The sequence below is a fragment of the Leopardus geoffroyi genome, chromosome A3 (assembly GCF_018350155.1).
Source record: "Leopardus geoffroyi isolate Oge1 chromosome A3, O.geoffroyi_Oge1_pat1.0, whole genome shotgun sequence".
Classification (NCBI taxonomy): Eukaryota; Metazoa; Chordata; class Mammalia; order Carnivora; family Felidae; genus Leopardus; species Leopardus geoffroyi.
Window position 1 is genome coordinate 103,168,816 of NC_059336.1, and position 21,074 is coordinate 103,189,889.

A 21,074-nucleotide genomic window follows, 5' to 3' on the forward strand; every position below is an offset into this window, starting at 1 on the left:
CTCCATGACAGTGAAAAGTTTTGGAGTGGAGTGGAACGTTCCAGTAGCATTCCTAAGACTCAGCAATGAATAAAGGTTGCTCAGCTCCTGCCAAAACGCAGTCATTCACCCTCCATCACTCTGTCCTATTCCAGGCTGTCAACAACCCGCATCTTACAAAGTACTTCCTGTACCCCATGAGTGATAAACTGGGTTTCACAGAAACCCAAACGCGCTGCAGAGTCACTGGAGTAGAAAACTGAGTTCCAGAAACAAATTTACACATAGCTTTCTTATCATAGGTTGCCTTAACGCGCCTTCCCATTTTTGTTGATATTTAACTACTGTTTGGTTATAAAAGTCAGATGTATAGAAAAATTAGAACAAGATCTTCTTTTACACTTGAATGTGAAAATACAAAGCTTTTCTCTATTAGAAAAAATGTATAAAATACAGTAAAAAAAAAAAAACAAAACACAGAATCATCCACACTTACACTGTTCAGAACTGCTAATGCTTTGGTGAATTTCCTTCTAGTATTTTTATCTATACATACGTTTCATTTTTTTAATGTTTATTTATTTATTTTTGAGAGACAGAGAGAGAGAGAGAGAGAGGGAGGGAGAGAGGGAGAGAGAAAGAGAGACAGCACACAGGGTAGGGGCAGAAAGAGAGGGAGACAGAGAATCCCAAGCAGGCTCCATGCTGTCAGCGCAGAGCCCGATGCAGGACTCGAACTCAGGAACCATGAGATCATGACTTGAGCCGAAATCAAGAGTCAGTCACTTAACTGACTGAGGCGCCCCTCATTTTTTTTTTTTTTTTTTTAACAATTAGGATTATTTTTAAGAGTTCTAACAAAAATCCTCATTTTACAGCAACGACGTTTGAGTACTGAAGGCCTATGGATGCTCTTCTCTGTAAATGAGCCCTTTCAAGGCTGGCTTTCACTGCTGGCTGCCTCTGTAGCATTGGCCTAACTAAGGAAGCTGCCTGTCCCCAGGATGTGCATAAGATGGGGCACCCAGCCAGGTACAATGTGAGGAGCTGGGCCAGCACGAGAGGCATTATTACTTGGCATAAGAAGCACAGGGTAACACGGGGCAGAACAGTTTAAACTGGGAACTTACCCAAACTTCGTCTCCTGGACTCTTTTTCTGATGACCAGAGAAATATATAAAATTGACCCAATCAAAACAACTCCGCAAAAGCAACCAAGGATGATGAGCACAGGATCTGTGTTGCCAGGTGCCGGGGTTGATGAGGGGGCAAAATCTACCCAACCTAGTAAAATACCAACAGACCCAATTGAAAACATCTCTTTGGGATCCGAAACACATAAGAAACATTAACTTGTAATAGGGAAGAAGACAGTCAAAAGCTCTAGAACTTAATCCTTTTATATTCTGTGATCTACATACGCAGGCGGTCCTCACTCTGATGGTGCAAGCTGAGACCACGCAAAGTGATCTTAACAATCAATGGGTGACGCTTTTCATATCAGTTATGAATATATAAGGAATTAAAAAAAAGGTAAAACTAGTGTTTATCTGGTACACTGTAATTCAAAAACATTGAGGAATATTGAGAAATAAAAGATTGTATTTCTTTGTAAAAAACGTCTCAAGAGGAGTTTGAATGGTACTGTCTTCTGGTCACATAACTTATGATATGGAGAGAATATATTTTCTATGCTGTGGAGAATTTTCCTCCTCCTCTCTGGGTCTGGATTCATCCCCAACATTTTACCCCCTGTGCTTTCCACGTTGCAAGCTATCTCTGAGAGTTCCTTTATGTGAACTCATTCATTCATTCATTCATTCATTCATTCATTCATTCACCGTTGTTCCGTGGCTGCATAGCGGGTCTACCCAATGGTGGCAATATCTGCCTTCCCATATCAGCTGTTTCTTCCATAACTCCACATTCAATTCAAATTTCTCTCCCAACACTATCACTCTTCCTTTCTTTTCTGCACTTCGCCTTTGTTCACCAACTCCCTCTTTCAATTACTTATTTTTATTGATTGATTGATTGATTGATTTTTTAATTTTTTTTTTTTTTAACCGTTCATTTATTTTTGAGACAGAGAGAGACAGAGCACGAACGGGGGAGGGGCACAGAGAGAGGGAGACACAGAATCGGAAGCAGGCTCCAGGCTCTGAGCCATCAGCCCAGAGCCCGACGCGGGGCTCGAACTCCCGGACCGCGAGATCGTGACCTGAGCTGAAGTCGGACGCCCAACCGACTGAGCCACCCAGGCGCCCCTATTGACTTATTTTTTAAGTAGGCTTCACGCCCAGCGCAGAGCCCAACACAGGGCTTGAACTCACCACCCTGAGATCAAGACCTGAGCTGAGATCGAGAGGTGGATGCTCAACCGACTCAGCCACCCAGATGCCCCTCAATTACTTATTTTTAGGAAGTGTCATGTGGGTGTGTCCCTGGGAGATAAGGAGGCAACGCAGCTATGGGTCTTACTAGATGCATGTGATCTGAATAATGGAAATGCGTGTCCAACTACCAAGAACTTTGAAACAAGCAACAAGACCCGTCATGGGCATCGATGAGCATCTGTTATTTAGGTAGTGGTTTGTGGACCGGACCACTGGCGGCAAAGTTTATACTTCATGCAATTACTCACAGTAACACATGACGGTAACTCAAATTCGGACCATGTCATTGGGGAACTAGTGTTATGTAACCAAACTGTGGCAGCTGAAAAGTATGCATGTTGGGATTGTGCAAAAAGCAAGGACTGCCAGCATAGCACAGCCTTTTAAAATGGTGGAGAGTTTATATAAAGATGAAAGCTCTGTCTTCCCAAACTCTGATGTTTTTTTAACCTGTGCCCTTAGCATCAGAATCTCATGGTCTCAGAATTTCAACCAGGTAGACACGTCTTGCTTGCCATCACCAGTTACTAACGTTCCCCAGATACAAAGCCGAGGGCTACAGGAACTGTAATATGGCTCCAGTTCAGCATGTTTGGGGGTCGCTGGAACAGACAGACAGGAACTCAATGGTCTACTTACAAGTCCTATTTGCTATGGATACAAAGACCATATCTGGCAAAACCTTGTAAATGCAAAAATCGTACTGATATAGATGCCTGTGCATGCAGTCTACGACAGCAGTTTAATATCAAACAACCCAGGGCAGTGAGAGTCAGAACAAAGGCTCCACTGGTCTATGGAAGCATGGACAGCATTTAGGGCCACATGGGACACCACAGTGGCTCCTTGCCAAAGGATACTCCAACAACATAAAGAAGACAGCATGCAGGGCTGAGCATTTAGCTCAGTGAGCCCAATGCTGTGTAAGGAGAGCTTTTATAGGAAACACTTTATGTTTTGTACTGATCAATCACGAAGCACGGCACGAAGGCTTGAGTGAGTAATAACATGGTAAGCTTTACTGCTTAAAACACACAAAACAAACACTAGCACATAAACAAACAGTGCCCATTACACAGACCTAAAGACTAGCCATACTACAGCTCTCCAACATTCAGTCACGTATACGTCATTTATACTAAATTCAGTAAGTCAAGTCAAATTTGGTATTCTGGAAGGTCTGATCTTTCCAGTAACTCAGTACCACCAATAGTAACGGCAGTGGGAGGACTCACAGGTATCAGTGCTCTGTGATGTGTGTTAACATATCAACTACCTTTCTCAGAGCAAAACTTCCTTCTGGTCTTTGTCTTTCATTCTTAAACCAGATACCCATCCCACAGGTTACTCTCTGGCACTCTGCATTGCCTGGACTGGCACATTCTATCAGACGATAAGGAACCCGACTCTCACCGTGCGCAGGGATGAACATTTTCACTGGGTCGCTGAACGGCCCGACTCCCCCTTTTGTGATGGCGGCAATCCTCACCGTACATGTGGCGTTGTGGACTTGAACAGAAATCTGAGCATGGCTGCCGTTCTGGCCAACTTCTTCAGACAGCTCTTTCTGGGAACAGAGAAGGAGGGAAAGGGGATGAAACAGTGAGCTGCCAGGGGCGCGTCGCCTGCTCACCCACAATTCCTTCTGAGGGAAGTCATCCCACCCACCTCCCAGGGGGCACAGGCTGTGTCTCTACCGCATCCCTTCCTTACTCAGCGCACAGCTAACGGAACCCAAGGGTGGGCAGGGATGTTGAACGGGCTGGCTGCAACCTCTGGCTTTAGGGCCTTGCCCAAGTGAGTCTGTGAAGGCATGGCACTCAGAATGGTCAGTGAAGATGTCTCTGGAAGAGAGGGAGCATGTAGCAGAGGCAGCCAGAGGGCAAGAGCAAGCCTGGCTCTGGGAGACCGCTGCCCTCAGAACCCCCACACAACAATGCCCAAGAGCCAAACTATACCTTGACATTGACCACCTGCCAACTTCCCTTGAACCAGCATGCATGGGCTCCTGTTCTTTACAATTATAAGAATTTTGACTAAAATCCACCTTGAGGAGGGCACTGGCATGTTTTTTTTTTTTTCCCCTCTAGTGTGACACAGGCACAATTTTCTCAATTTTCAAAAATCTGGTTTAACTTTCACTTATTTTGTTCTATAACCACTGCCATGCACCATGCGCCATTAAAACACAGGAGAAAGTGATATAAAAATTTTTTTTTTAACATTTATTCATTTTTGAGAGACAGAGTGTGAGTGGAGGAGGGGCAGAGAGAGAGACAGACACACACACACACACACACACACACACACACACACACACACACAGAATCTGAAGCAGGCTCCAGAATCCAAGCTGTCAGCACGGAGCCCGACGCGGGGCTCGAACTCATGGACCTTGAGAACATGACCTGAGCTGAAGTTGGATGTTTAAACAACTGAGCCACCCAGGTGCCCCAGGAGTAAGTGATTTTTGAAACAAAACAAAACAAAAAAACCCAGAACTCAGTGTTTATATAACACTTTTCCCTTTGTTTCCAAACCTCCCTCTCAAAATAATTATTTTTTTAAAAAGACTGTTTGAGGACCTCATTTCAGCCTTCGGGCTATTTATTTTGAGAGGGAGGGAGGGGGAAGAGCAGAGAGAGAGAGAGAGGAGAGAGAGAATCCCAAGTAGGCTCTGCACTGTCAGCACAGAGCCCAATGCAGGGCTCAGCCCCACAACCATGAGATCATGATCTGAGCTGAAATCAAGAGTCGGAAGCTGAACTGACTGGGCTCTCCAGGCACCCCAGAAACACGTCTTTAATCTCTGCAGTTTGGAGACCTGATTTCACAGACAGAAAGAGAAATGTCACACCACGCAGGTGGCACACAGGTATCACAGATCACTGATGAGCAGGCGCCTGGTTTGGGTTGGTAACTTTATTCCTGGTCACTTGGTGTCATGCTGCTTCCTTCTAACAGTGGGGCAGGGTGGGGCCAGCTCAGCCCTTACGGAGAGGGCAGGCCAGTCATTGGTGACCAAGGGGGGAACCTGGGTCAGCCACCCACAGACTTCCTAAATGTAAACAAGCAGTGACCATCAGGTCTCAGAAATAATCTTAGAAAAGGGATAAAAGGGGAAAATATGGCTTTAAAATGTTCTGGTTTTTCCACCCCACTGGACTGTATGCTAAGGAGATTTGTCACAGATTTTTTTTTTTTATGAAGTAAACAAAATAATAATTAACAATTTGGGGGGTATTCAGGCAATATCTTTTTTAGAAATAGAGCATTTTATTTATGGCAAACCCAGTTTTGATCATGGGTTAGTTGGTCATTCTCTATTTAATTTGGGTGGGGGACAGGAACTCATCAAGCAGAGCAACTCTATGGTTCGAACCCACACAGACATGGAGCCCTGCAGTGAGTCCAGCTGGCCACTGAGAAATAACGTGTCTGCTTCACAATTTACCACCTAACAGCTCCTGAACGTACAAAAGATGTCCTGCCTGACAACAGCTTTTGGGCCTGCTTCTAGCTTCACGCTTTTCATCTGCCAGGACTCAAATACAATATATCATGGGGTGTCTGGGTGGCTCAGTCTATTGGGCGTCCGACTTCGGCTCAGGTCATGATCTTGCAGTTCATGAGTTCAAGCCCCGCGCATTGAGCTCTGTGCTGACAGCTCAGAGCCTGGAGCCTGCTTCCGATTCTGTGTCTCCCTCTCTCTCTACCCCTCGCCCACTCATGCTCTGTCTCTCTCTCTCTCTCTCTCTCAAAAATAAATAAAACATTAAAAAAAATTAGAAGATATGTATAATATATCATTTGTGAGAATTATCTCTAAGTTAGAGGACATGCATAATTGTGAATGAATTAAATTCCTAGGAGAAGAGAAATCCTAACACAAAATCATCCTTTTGGAAACAAACATAACAGTGGTTGATAAGATCTATTCGCTTAGGTCCTATAATAAGTCACTGTGAAAACCCAGAGAAGGAACTTTGAAATTTCCACCTCCTGTTCCTTAAGTGCATCAACAATGGCAGTCATCCTGGTTACTGCTGTCATCTTTCTGAATCTTGAAGTACGAAAACGACGGCAGCCACCGCTTACAGGTAACATGCTTTGGAAATACATAAAGAATTTTCCCATTTTAGGGGTGGAGCTATAATAAATGCTGAAGTAGTGATTAGAAAGATACATGATAACTATTTCAGTGGAGCACAACCATTTTCTCTAAGAATTGCCTTAAATGATAAAGATGATCCCTGTTTCCAAAAATCGATGCAATTGATCCAAATTCTTTTGATGCCAAATACGTAAGCAAACGTATGACCGACCATATCTATATCCCCAAATATTTATTTTCATTTTGGTTTTGAAATTTGACAAAGAAATCCATTTAAAACCAGACCCATGTAGGAGCCAACCATGTGTGTATTCTCTCTCTCACGGTCAGGTGCAGAGCATAGAAGGTGAGGCCGTTTCCCTGGCATGAGGTGGTCTGGTTCTGGGGCACACGCCACGGGTGAACTGCAATTTCTCATTCTGTGAGTTTTCATCTTCACCAACAAAGGCCCGTAGCCTCGAGGACTTAAAATCTAAGAGCATTTTCAGGTAATGAAATCAGATTTACAATATGACATCTGATGACATACACGTAGACCCTGCCTGCTAGGGAAAGTAATAGCGTGTCTTTGGAAACACAGTTTCTTTTTTTCTCTCATGAGGTACTAAGGTCAGCACAACTGCAGTGGCATTTGTTGCTAATCACTGAAAGGTGTTAAGATCTCCAACTCTGTCAGAATTCACAGCCCTATAATTTATGTAATTAAGAATAAGGCCCATTTTATTGCCTCGAAGAACAGTAACAGTCAACGGGGGAAGCACCACCAGATAAGAGCTTCTGTCATGCTACGCCAACAAAGGTGGCTTGTTCAACAGGCTTCACATTCACAGGACTCATTTTGCATTTGTCAATGCAAAACTTCACATCTTACTCTTCAAACATGTCCTGTTCTTACTTCCTTTTGCTAAGAGGCCACAGTGTGGAATTTGAGTGAGAGACACTGTATCATGAAAGCCAAAGGAATCTGGGAAGGGGTAGTGGGCTCTGAAAAGCACGGCTCTGGATGTCATTCTGGCCTGGGTTCCTACCCCAGTGCTGCCAATTCCAAGCTTTGTGACTCTGGTAAGTTACTCAGCATCTCCGAGCTTCAGTTTCCTCAAGTAAATGTTGAAAGTAATACCTTTCTCTCTCTCTCTCTCTTTTTTTTTTAATGTCTCATGATGTTTTTGTAAGGGTTAAATGAATTCCTACACGCACAACATGAAGCACACAGTCTGGCACACTGTAAGTAACCAATGGTGGTTATTATTATCCCTACATTCCTCTACCTATAAGGTGCCATATTTGGATCGTCTTTCCCTATAAATGCAAGGTCCTCTTACAGAAGTGACCTTGTAGTGTCTTTAAAGTCCTGGCACAGGAGAGAAAATAACCAAGGCTGCCTAATGCCTCACACCAAGAAGTTTATTTGACTAGTTCATGCGATTTACGTCCATTGTAGGTTTCTCCTCCAAGCTGTGCATATCACCCTTGATTAATTCTTGGGTTTCGGCAGTGTTCCAGACCCCTGGCTGACCTATCCCACAAGAACCTCGCCCATTTCTCATACTTTAACATGACACCTGCTCAGATGCCCTGCCCTCCTTTGAGAGTGAGTGAGAGGGAGCAATAAGGAAAGGAAGAGCCAGTGCGCTGATGCCCAAATCCAAGCTTGTTAGGACGCAGTGGTCTAGGCCTGAGGAAGGAATCCTTGAAGGTACTGTGGCTTCTCTAGGTCTTTAAAGAAGTTATTTCTACATGTCCTGTTGTCTCTAGGCCCATAATAATCTGCCCATAATGAAACCGCCTTCTGATTTAACATCTCTACCCCTTCCAAATACAATTAAACCGGCATTAGAACTACAATCCTATAATAATGAGTTTTGTATAAATAACACATATAACGATGAGTCTCTCTGTTGAACATGTGGGCCATTCTGGGTCAAAGTGAAACAGACTTATTTACTGTAAAATACCAAAGAGGCTTGAGCTTACCAATAAACCTTATTGATCTTCCAGAGAGGGGTATACGATGTGATATTTTATAAACTTATTTGCTCAGTGAATTCCTCTCTCATGGAAGGTCTACTGACAACTTCTGGGAATGGGAATAGATGGGAAACACTAGTCCACACTCATCAAAAGCCTGTCTCATTACAGACTGAAACTCTCCAGCCAGTATGGATGTCAGTCAGGTCCATGCATCAAGCCCCATAAATGCCTAGAAAGTAAGTTCAAGGTCCTCTGTTCAGACGGTACAAAGATGAGCGAGACATGGCCCCAACTTCAAGGAGAATAGATCGCACTTGCTCCTGACTTTTGGATTTTGAGCTTGGATTAGGAAATGCAAGGGATATAAAAAAAAAAAAAAAACAGAACAAAAAAAGGTCGATATCTTCATCAAGATATAGTAAAATGTGTGTACAGTAACTATCAGGAGTTTCTTAGTCTGAAAGCGATATAACATGCGGGGATAATAAAGGTATAAACAATAGCCCACCCAAAGATCACTTCCAAGAAAGTTCTGAAGCCGCATACAAAAAACCCACCCTTATTAGAGTAACTCCTGGGAATAGCTTTCAAAAATATCCAATTCCATTGTCTTGCATAAAGAAGGTATACCTTTAGTATCAGTTTCCTAAAAATGGAAATGAAAGAACAATTTTGAGAGATGAAGTTGTATCTAACTCTTGCCCTTCTGAAATGAAGGGAGTTTAGGAAACAGAGGTGATGGGTACGGAGGTCATTGAAAACTTCACTTTGGGCAGGGGTTTTAGGATCCTCCCTGGGTCAGCTTTTCTCCAGCGTTTTTATTTGCCTCTGGTTGCAGCCCACGATGAGCTTGAAGCATGGCTACATCTGAGAATGGTATCCTAAGGAAAGCAAGCCACCAAGTCTTTTGTTGTCATGAGACCCTCATGATGCATAAAGTGCAGCATGAGTACAACGCAAATGAGGTTCTCACTAGGATGATCCAGCAGCACCAAGGAGGTAATGACTGGAAAGGTCACAGCTCTCACTGTGGCAGTATTGTTCTCACTGCAGAGGGGACCATGCCGAACAAAAGGCAACCAGAATGCACAGTGCAGCGGAGCGCTGGTGGCATTTAGCGCGTGAGGCTCTCCAGCTGCGTCATCCATGAGGCTTTCGCCACTCTTGCCCTTCAGCACGCCTCAGCTCAGGTCCCCTCCGGAGAGGCAGCTTTCACCCACGCCAGAAGAAGTCGAAAGGATGACTTGAACTCTTTAAACAAACTGGGGTGTTTTCTGTTTAGACCTCTCAAGTGTCTGCTGATAATTACAATCTTCTGCCAACCAGAGAAAAATAAAATCCTTATTGAACTGGAACACAATTATTGCACCTTCAGGTGCTGTTCACGATTCACCATGGTGAAAGGGGCTTGCCTCTAAGACAGGCATTTGATTCCCCTGATTCAGCCGGTGTGGAAACGCAGTTAATAAGGACCCTGCACCGGTGCCTTGGGACAAAAGACCAAGAAACGAGAGGCTTCTATCGTAGGCAATGCTCCTAAGCAGGGTTGTGCCTTGTACAAACAACACCCTATCATCACTCTGAGGCACAAAAACTCACGCACTTCCAAACTCTCTTCTTTTTCCTCTACTTCCATCACCTACCGCTTCCAGAGTCAGCGTCCTGATAGGTAAACTGAGGCAGGAAAAGACAAAGAATAAATCCCACCCGTCCTTTTGGAAACAACAGCAGTTGCATAAGAGCTGGATGTCATGAAGCTGACGACGACTGAAGCAAAGATTGGATGTCGTCAATGGGGGCAGCTGTGGACTCTGTCCCTCTCTCCTGCCAAGAAGCTGTACTGCTGTCACGTGGCACCCCCAACAAATGCCACGAGGATGCTAAAATCTGATCTGTCCCCAGGGCTAGGTCGATCAGAAATGTAACAACACAAAACAGCGTGCTTTGCATGATGGCAGTAAAGAGACAGTCCTGATGATGAAACCAGTACATCTGCCTTTCCAAGGATGCTCTACGTCACAAAGAAGTCAGGGTCACCTCAACTATCTTCTCAAGTGGGAAGGGGACCTGTCTGGTAGCTGCCTACCCATCCACACTCGGGCATCACCCCTACTCCTGTGGAGCTGTGTTAAGGCAACCTGTTGCTGGCTTAGCCCTGTCCTCTGGAGTCTGGTTACCCCTTTTCATTCTCTATGAGGCTGGGGTTCTTCCCTGATAATTTTCAGAAAAGCATCCTCTGGAATTTCCAAGAGGCTATGAATTGTTGGACTGCTAAGCCATATAGCTTCTGGACCTTCTGCTCTGGTTATCTGGGTAGTTCTCAGCTATCTTCCTACAAGAGCCCAAGTTCCCAGAAGGCACGAATCAAGTGGTGACAGAGAGGAGTTCACCTATTTACCGAATGCATAAACGAATGGGTGAGTGAGCGAGAAAAGCCCCAAAGATTCCTTGGAATTTTGTTAACTATTCAGTCATCTCTAGTTTTTACTATATTCTTCACATCCCAGTGAAAGGGACCTCATTCAATAATAATAGTTTGTTGTCGGGGTGCCTGGGTGGCTCAGTCGGTTAAGCTTCCGACTTCAGCTCAGGTCATGATCTCACAGTTCGTGAGTTTGAGCCCTGTGTCAGGCTCTGTGCTGTGCTGACAGCTCAGAGCCTATAGCCTGCTTCAGATTCTGTGTCTCCCTCTCTCTCTCTGCCCCTCCCCTGCCTGCACTCTGTTTCTCTCTCTCTTAAAAACAAATAAATGTTAAACAAAATTTTTTTAATTAAAAAAAAAAATCTGTTGTCTTCTCACGACAAAACAAAAGCTTCTAGGGGCACCTGGGTGGCTTAGTCAGTCAAGTGTCCAACTCTTGATTTTGGCTCAGGTCATGATCTCACGGGTCATCAGTTCAAGCCCCACATCCGACTCTGCTTGGGATTCTCTGTCTGCCTCTCTCTGCCCCATTCCCTCTCTCAAAAATAAATAAACTTTAAAAAGAAAGCTTCTAACACAATATAAATGAGCAAATCTAAGGAGACAAGTGCACTTTTTCGGAGTTCAGACTTACGGAAGTCTCTGCATTCTGCCACACGTGAGATATCCGGTATCCCACCAGGTCCCCATCCTGCCGCTTAATCGGAGGCTTGATCCATCTGACATCCACCTTATGACTAGATTCATTCAGAAACACAGTGACGTTCAAAGGTGCTACTGAAGGGGCTACAAAAGGAAAAAGAGACAATGATGAAGAACCACAGAGAAAAGCACATAGAGGCTTATTCTCAGTTTCTGAATGTTTGGTTTTCCACTGTTCTGTGGAAAGCATTCAAATGAGGTTGAGATTAATAGCAGATTTTCACCCTTTTTTCAATTAAGGAGCACTGAAATACTGCATGGCTTTTTTTTTTTTAATATTTATTTTTGAGAGAGAGAGAAAGACAAAGACAGAGCATGAGCAGGGAAGGAGCAGAGAGAAAGGGAGACAGAGGGTCCAAAGCAGGCTCCAGGCTCTGAGCTGTCAGCACAGAGCCCAACGTGGGGCTCAAACCCATGAACTATGAGATCATGGCCCGAGCCAAAGTCGGACTCCCAACTGATTGAGCCACCCAGGTGCCCTGAAATACTACATGAGTTTTTAAAAGCAAGCACTTCCTAAACTAAAATCACGAAGATGAGGAAAGGCAGGGAGGGAGGTGAGTGGCACTCATGGACTCCTCCTGGGGAAGCAAAACAGATACAACTTGAACAGGGTTTTCCACTAGACGCCTGTGGGATGGAAGGGCAACCAGACTGACTGGAGATCAGTCCTGTGTCGGGTGAGACGTACCAGGCAGGGAACACGGCAGAGCTCAAAGGGAAGCCACCATTTTAAAGTCCAAAGGCAGGTTACTGATGGTCTGAACAGAGTTAATCAGACAATAAGTCTTTAAAAATGTACATGTACATATATACATGTGTGTATACATATATATATACGTATACATATACATATACATAAGACATCTCATTATTATTGAAGACCAGAGGGTCAAATGCTAATTACTAGATGTCAACATGTAGAATTTAACCCTGGTTTTCACTATCTGGTTTATAGGAAAATTCTGCTTAAGTCACATTCCCACTTATGTCAAAATGTCTGTTATCTCTCGCAAGGATACGAGGATAAAAGTTACAATACTTTGGAAAAAAGTATGTTTGTGTTATACATGTATATGTATATGTATATGTGTATGTGTATGTATATGTGTGTGTGTGTGTGTGTGTGTGTATACACACACGTACACACAAAATAATTTGGGAACAGGTTAAGGTCATTACTAGATTATTTTTTGGGAGTGAGGAACTTGACTATATCTATAAAAACTGAAAATAATACGCTCTTTGACCAAATATTTTATTTCCAGAAATTTAATCTAAAAAATTCTCCTATAGGTGGTATTACATTCATTGAGGCATAATAGTGAATAAAAGGAATAAATGTAATGCTCTGTCAATAATTATGACATAATACATTTTGATACATTTTCCAATGAAATACTTCCTACCCAGCCACTGGAAAGAATTAGGTAGATCACGGGTACTGACATGAAAAAATATTTAATGGAGGGAAAAATCAAATTGCAAAAAGGCATGTACCAACTATCCATTTTAGAAATAAAAAAATGTTTTATGTATAGAAAGAATAAAAACAATTGCAATTATATATACCAAACCATTGATTATAGTTGTATTTCTGGAAGATCAAATTATTTATTTCTGATATGCCTAAAAAGAAAACAAAAGGGTATTCTAACCTTCATTTCTGCTGATTCTAGGAGCAATTAGAATGAATTTCAGCTTAGGAAATGTCATACAGCTAGAGCTGTGCTATGAACTGAATCGTATAGTTTCAAATATATTGTAGAATTTACGGATAAACATGGCCAACTCAACATGTCTTTATATGTCTGCTTTTCCTGAAGCCCCTCTAAAATGACAGTAAGGAATTTAAAACAATATTAACCCATAAGATAAAGCAGAGTCAATAGTGGAAAAGAAATGTCAACATATACTCAAAAGCTGAAAAAGAAATGAAGAAGGCATAATTAATTCAACAAGCCTATTCTCCCAAAGGACCATGGACAGGCTCAGAAGCTGTGCACCCAGGTACTAAAACTGGAAGATTGAAAGCGATCAGGAAGTAGCTAGTCCTCAAGATCCCTCTAACTTATTCCCACACACCTGCTAGGTACTCCCTCAAAACAAAAACAAAAACAGAAACAGAAACAAAAACAAAAACAAAAACAAAAACAAAAACAGGAGACAGGATGCCCTGTTCTCCAAATTGAAAAGCCTCTGGTCTTGGGGCAGGATGAAGACACAATGAGGGGGCAGATGGACAACTGGGGAAACAAATGTAAGTTTGTACACTGAATGAGGAGGACTCCACCTCAGTCCTCCTCCCCACGTGATATTGGCAGCCATGTTTACATTCCTGAGGCAGGAAACAGGAGACTACTTTACTAGAGAAAGTGAGTGGTCCCAGAGGAAAGGAAACCAATTTTGACACTTCGGGGTATCCAAACCAAAACACTTAGGTCACTACCCATTAAATTGGAAAATATAAATAAGTTAAAAATAAGGAGGAATCAAAGATGTATCACATATTCAAAAGAAAGCATTTAAAGTGGCTATATTAATATCAAAGTAGAGCTCACAAAAAATAGTACTCTCAAAGATAAAGAAAACAATCTCATAATGAGAAGGTGGTCAATTATTAGGAGAGCACAGTAATCTTAAACATTTATGTACAAAATAACCTCTGAAATATTTGAAGCAAAACTGGCTAGAACTACAAAAGGAAATGGGTAAACCCAAAATTATAACTATGGATTTCAATGTCTCTGTCTAAATAATTGATAGAAGTAGGCAGTGCAGTAAGAATATAATCAACCAATTCAACCATGTTGACATGTATAGAATACTCCTTATAATGAGACAATACACATTCTTTCCAAGTGCACACCAAACATTTATCAGGAAAGACCATGTTCTGGGCCATTAAAAGAATCTCAATATATTTAAAAGTATTTGAGTGATACAGATTATGTTCTTGGGCACCAATAGACTGAAATCAGAGATTAGTAATACAAAGATTTCTGGAAAACCCCAAAATATTTGGAAACTAAGCTACACACCTAAATGACTAATGGGTCAAAGAAGTAGTCAGATGGGGTTGGGGAGAGGAAATATGGGTGATGAGCATTGAGGAGGGCACTTGTTGGGATGAGCACTGGGTGTTGTATGTAACCCAATTTGACAATAAATTATATTCATAAAAAACAAAATAAATAAATAAATAAATAAAATTACAAAAAAAAAAAAAAAAAAAAGAAAATGTCAGAAAGGTATTTTTGAACTGGATGAAAATAAAACACAGCATATGAAATTGTTCTCAAAGGCTTTTGTTTATCATTTGAGAGAAGATATTTTACAATTTTGGCACTAGAGTTTCATTTGTGCAAGGCTTACACCCTAAAGATTTCTGATCCTGACCTGTCCCACAGTTTGTATGAAGACTAGGGCACTGACTCAATGAGGCCAGAGGTAAGGGCAGGAAAGGGGTTCTACTGATCTAGAGCTCTGTTGGGAAGGAATAGAAACTGTGGATTTGAATTTAAAAGAAATACAATATCCATTCCAATAGTCACAGAAGATAAAAAAAAAATCTCAGAAATCAGAAATAGCACACAGAAAATTCTTTAAAGTTTAAAGATATAAATAAAGTTTGCTATGAGCAAGACAGCATAGAGAGAACCTAGTTCATAGGGCTTCAACGAGGATCTAAAAAAATAATCCATGCAAAGCACCTAATGTGGTGCCTGGAACGTGGTGTTTGGTAACTATTAACCATCTTCACGTTCATTATTTCTTTTTTTGTGTGTGTGTTCATTATTTCTTAAATTTGATGCTATGATTAGTACTTTTTATATTATTATATCTTAATTTAAAATAACATGTCATAAAGTGTGCTATTAATGTCTCCCTATGTAAAAGAAAATATTACCTATACACATTAAGTGTAAGTTTTGTCACTAAACAGAGGGAAAATCTTCTTTCCTATTTTCTTTTTTTTTCCTCTCTTCCCCCACCCCCCCCACCCCCCCCCATTTTCATTGGCTACCTCAAATAAAATTCTCCTCCAGGGACAAAGACCAAACAAAGCAAAGTTTAAACTTCTCCATCAGGCCACCCCGGGAAGGATTTGTTTAATCACATGCCATTAGGGGCAATATTTATTCTGAGCTCCAGGGATTACCTCCTTCGGTCGTGCTGGCCAGAATCCAAGGGCTCATTGCGGACCAGCCAATTTCATTCATGCAGGATACACCAATGTTGTAATTAGCCAGAGCTCGCAGCTGCTCGATTTGATACAGATGTGGTGAAGCAGAGGTGTTAAAGACCATGACTGAGCCATTACTCAGCGGATCAACTTCCTTGACCTAAAGGAAGAGTAAAAATGTGGACCAGGCGTTAGTAAGGTGAGGGGAATGTCAGACACAGGGCACTCATGTATTCGGTGCACGTGGCCCTTCCTCTCCCCTGGGGGGGAAGTACCTGCTTCCTTTCGGGCCACACACTAATTTCCCCCCCAGCATTACTGTGTGTTACTCATGCCACTGGAGCGGCCACTGAGGACCTGAGGAAAATGCCTAAAATTTAAGTGTTTTCACTGTGGCAGGTAACAGAGCAACTAAATGATCATGAGAATACAAAGTAAGATAAATGATATGAAATAAGAACTGAGGTGGTTCTCTGTCATTTCGACCTCTGCTCTTGCTTTGAGGTAAATTCTAATGTGTCCTTTTTTCTTACCCCTGCTCCCATCCCAGTATAAATTCAACTCCAAACACAGACAGAGAAGGTAGATTTTCTGACATCATTTGGTGAGCAGATATAGGGAGGAGTCATTTGCACCTCACCTGCCAAACTTTTCTCCAAATCTTGTTAAAACATCTCAGCTCTTTCCTCTGAGTTCTTTCTTTTCAACCTCCCCTCCATAAGCTCTACCAACCTCTCCACATCCATGTTCTCTGTACACACAAGCAAAAATCTAATCCTGGGCCAAACTTCTACCTTTTTTCCTTAAGCATGCCTCCTGTCTGGGAGTGGGGATAAGGGAGAGCTTCTTTTTTCACTATGTTTTTCAAAATTTCTACAATATGTAGTACTCATAAAATCGGAAAATAGAAAATGATATCTAAAACACAAGAATGGAGGAAAAAAGTCTTAAACCCTCCATGTATTCCTGATAATAACAGGCTGGTAGTCATTGGGTGTGGATACACAATGCTGTTATTTCAGGATACGTGTGTTGAAATTTAGGCCAAGGGGCCACAAACATTTTAGAATTCTAAATCCCCTAGTGGATACCAAGAGGGTGGTGTTGGGGCCAAGTCTCACCTCAGACTCAGACCCACAGGCTCCACTGGGTGACAAGAAAGCACCAGTTGGCCTGAGGAGCCTCCAGAGGAGAAACAAAGAGCTACGTGCTTATCTTGGTGGTGGCTGTTGGCAGAACTTACTTTTTGTTTCTACAGTTTCGAGTATGCACCTACTTCCTGGTGACCAATCCCTGAAACTGAGGTGGAGGGAACCTTTGGCTCTCCACCCCCTGCCCCACTTCCGGAGCAACGTGTGGAGCATTTCCAGGCACAGGGACGCTCTTTGAGCACACACTGCTGGAAGAAGACGGGGTTTCTATAACCGTCCTTCTCAGTGGGTCCTAGGGGACAGGAGGGCACGAAATAGCAAGAAGTACGTGGGAGAGTTAAAAATAGAAATGGAGTATGCAGCCCAAAAATGGGTGAAGAAAGGAACTAACATCAGGGCCAAAGGAAGTGGGAGGGTGTGTCCTGCTAGTGCGTGGATCTGAATCGTGTCCAAAACATTCATTTGCTACCAAGTCAGAGTTTAAAATTGTAACGGACTGGGGACCTGCTACAAAATTATGCTTGGTTCCTTCAAAAGTGGGAATACATTGTTAATCTGCAGCATATAAAAGGATGACTTCTAGAGCCAGTCCTGACTAACTCTGCTAGGACTGGTCAGAGAAGACAGAGGACAGCCAGTTACGTTTGAATTTGAGATAAACAACAAGTAATTAGTTGTACAGGTGTGTCACAAAATTACTCCTGTAATTTAACTTGTAAAATAACTGTATTCTTATTTGCTAAATCTGGTAACCCTACCAGAGAGGGAAAGGAGAATGGGTAAAGGGAGGTGGAGCTAGCTGGTGGGGCAAAGACAGAATAACCACATCTGGCACCACAGGACCCAAGATGGGCAGGGAAGGTCTGCCATTTGGCAATCACTGGATGATTTTTCACTCATGCTATGGCTTCCCAAAGCCAAGGCAAAAGGAGAGAAAGCAAGTGAAGCTTGTGTGTGATCTTCTACCTTCAGGAGTGAGCTGGTGTTTTCAGATCTTCCTACTGCCATACTCTATCTCACCTCCATCTGGAGACCTGTTCTATCAAGGTGGGGGCAGTACTGGTCCTCAAAGTCTGAGGGTAACCATGGGCAAGAGCCTCAGGTCTTAAAGTCTTCATACAGCTCAGCAGCAGTTTTAAAAAGAGCTGGTCCATGCTTCAGTTTCATCTACATGTATAGAAGGAAACAGGCCCTGGTTGTTCCTAACAACAGAGCCCTGAAATACATGAAGCGAAAACTGATGGGATTGAAGGGGCTAACAGACAATTCAAAAACAGTAGTTGAGACCCCAATTCCTCACTTCCAATAACAGATAGAACCACTGGGCGGAAGATCAACAAGGAAACAGAAGAAGTGAACAAAACAATAAACTAACTAGATCTACCGGACCTAGACATATGGAACACTCTACCCAACCACAGCTGAATATAACTTCCCCTCATGTGCACCTGAAATGTTCTCCAGGACAGAACTAATGCTGGGCCATTAAACACAAGCCTCAGTAAATTTAAAAGGATGGAAATCATTTAAGTATATCCTCCAAACACAATGGGATACTATTGGAAACAAAGGAAGAAAATTTGAGAAATTCACAACTATGTGAGAATTAAACAATACATTCCTGAATAACCAAGAAGAGGAAGAAAAAAAAGAAATCACAAGGAAAATGACCAAAAAATTTGAGATGAATGGGGAAAAAAAAAGCGCCCAAATACCAAAACCTATGGAATGCAGCTAACATAGTGCTTAGAAGGAAATATATAGTATATATAAAATCATCTAGCCTTCTACTTTAAGGAACTTAAAAAAAAAAAAATAAAAATAAATAAATAAATAGCAAACAACCCAAAGCAAACAGAAGGAAGGAAAGACTCAAATTATTAAAATCAGGAATAAAAGAGGGAACATTACTACTATCCTCAGAAGAAAAAAAGCTTCTAATGGAATATTATAAATAATTGTACACCAATGAATTAGAGAACTCAGAGGAAGTGGACACATTCTTAGAAAGACACAAACTACTAAAACTGACTCAAGAAGAAATAGAAAATCCAGACAGATCTGTACTCAGTAAAAAGATTGGGGCAGTATTTTAAAAACTACCCACAAAGAAAAGCTCGGGATCAGATAGCTTCACGGGTGCTTTCTACCAAATATTTAAAGAATTAACATCAATCTTCCACAAATTCTTCCAAGAAATAGAAGAGAAAAGAACCCCTCCCAACTGATTTTATAAGGCTAGTGCCACCCTGATACCAAAACCAGAAAGAGCTAACACAAGAAAACTACAGACCAACATCTTTTTATGAATATAGACACAATTAGACAGTGGTGATGGTTGCACACCTTGGTGAGCATACTAAAAAGACATTATACACTTTAAATGGGTGAATATTATGGTCTGTGAAATATATGCTTAAAAAAAAAAGATACCCCTGGTGAGGACTTTGTAGACACAAGAATTCCTAACACTTACCAGCCCTTGGGAGGTTCACAAATAAAGTGGGCAAGAATTAAGAAAAGCTGGAGTTGGTGGGGTGAGGGTGGAGGCTATTTTGGGGATAATAGAATGTTTTCACTTTTCAGAGAAGGAACAGCTGTTAGACAAGAGTGGGAGGCAATAAAAACACAGAAACTAATTCCATTTGGCATTAAAAACATCTGGTTGTCAACACACAAAATTCTTTAGAATTCACTGCTTCAAGTTGAACTGGCATGAGTGGCCTATGTCAGGTTAACATGTTTTCGGCTAGTAAGACCAGACGCTTATGAAACTAAGAACAATTTCTGACCCTACTGTTTGATGAAGTACAAGGCGGAATGCATTCATGTTTTCAGTGGATAATCCAAACATGTTCAACTACCTGCTCCCATAAGCAATGTCTCTTCTGAGACACAGAAGAGCAGATGGTTCTGAGCACTGCCTTTGGCAACAGAGCTTTCTGGGTTTGAATTCTGATTTTGCCACTCATGGGCTGTGAGCACTCTGTGAGCACCTGCAGTGCTGGTGTAGGTTTTTTTTTTTTTTTTTAATTTTTATGTATTTTTGACAGAGAAAGAGAGACAGAGGATGGGCGGGGGAGGGGCAGAGAGAGAGGGAGACACAGAATCCAAAGCAGGCTCTAGGCTCTGAGCTGTCAGCACAGAGCCTGACGCGGGGCTCGAACCCACAAACCGTGAGATCAGAGTCCAGAATGCTAACCATTACACAATGGAACCCACTCACAAACTGTGAGATCATGACCTGAGCTGAAGTCAGACACTCAACCGACTGAGCCACCCAGGTGCCCCATGGTATAGGTTTTAAGTAAGATAATGTCCACAAAGTCTCTGGGTCATTGTGGGCACTCAGTAAACAGTGTTATTGCTACCCTTTCCATTTTAATGAAATGAACACTCAAAGCAAAGCCTACATCATGGAAAGGTACCATTTTAGGATGGCTAGGCTGTATACTTATTATGACATTATTTTATACCAATTTTAGTTAGTGCTTAAATTTTTTTTTTTTTTCAACGTTTATTTTTTTTGGGGACAGAGAGAGACAGAGCATGAATGGGGGAGGAGCAGAGAGAGAGGGAGACACAGAATCGGAAACAGGCTCCAGGCTCCGAGCCATCAGCCCAGAGCCCGACGCGGGGCTCGAACTCACAGACCGCGAGATCGTGACCTGGCTGAAGTCGGACGCTTAACCGACTGCGCCACCCAGGCGCCCCTAGTTAGTGCTTAAAAATGGGTGAAGATTGGGGTGCTGGGGTGGCTCAGTTGGTGGTTGGTGAGTTCAAGCCCCGTGTCGTGCTGATGGCTCAGAGCCTGGAGTCTGCTTCAGATTTTGTGTCTGCCTCTCTCTCTGCCCCTGCCCCACTCATGCTCTGCCTGTGTCTCTGTCAAAAAATAAATAAAACTTTTTTTAAAAATTAAAAAAAAAAAAGGGTGAAGACTTTGCAAGGCCTGTAGTGCCCAGGTTGTCCAGGGACCCATGGGCCAAGGTGCTATACCTGACAGCAAAAATGACCCATCTCATGCTTGTATGTCCTTCATGGCCACTAGCCCAGGAGGAGCCAGGCTGACAAGTACCTGACTTTCCAAACTCCTGGTCACAAGCCAGTCCTAATTTAGGGATGTGTTTTTGTACCTTAAAAATTAATTCTCCTG

The 21,074-nt window shown here is 42.4% G+C and overlaps 1 protein-coding gene across 3 annotated transcripts in view; it reads right to left on the reverse strand.

The window, feature by feature from the left end:
• Positions 1–21,074, reverse strand: part of MERTK (MER proto-oncogene, tyrosine kinase) — a 146,706-nt gene that overhangs the window by 40,927 nt on the left and 84,705 nt on the right. For all 3 annotated transcript variants that reach the window (XM_045446880.1, XM_045446878.1, XM_045446877.1), the window contains exons 7-10: positions 15,747–15,930; positions 11,517–11,668; positions 3,789–3,942; positions 1,110–1,263 (exon numbers count right to left, since the gene is read on the reverse strand). In XM_045446880.1, coding sequence (XP_045302836.1) covers positions 1,110–1,263; positions 3,789–3,942; positions 11,517–11,668; positions 15,747–15,930 — 644 coding nt within the window. The remainder of the gene's footprint in view (positions 1–1,109; positions 1,264–3,788; positions 3,943–11,516; positions 11,669–15,746; positions 15,931–21,074) is intronic.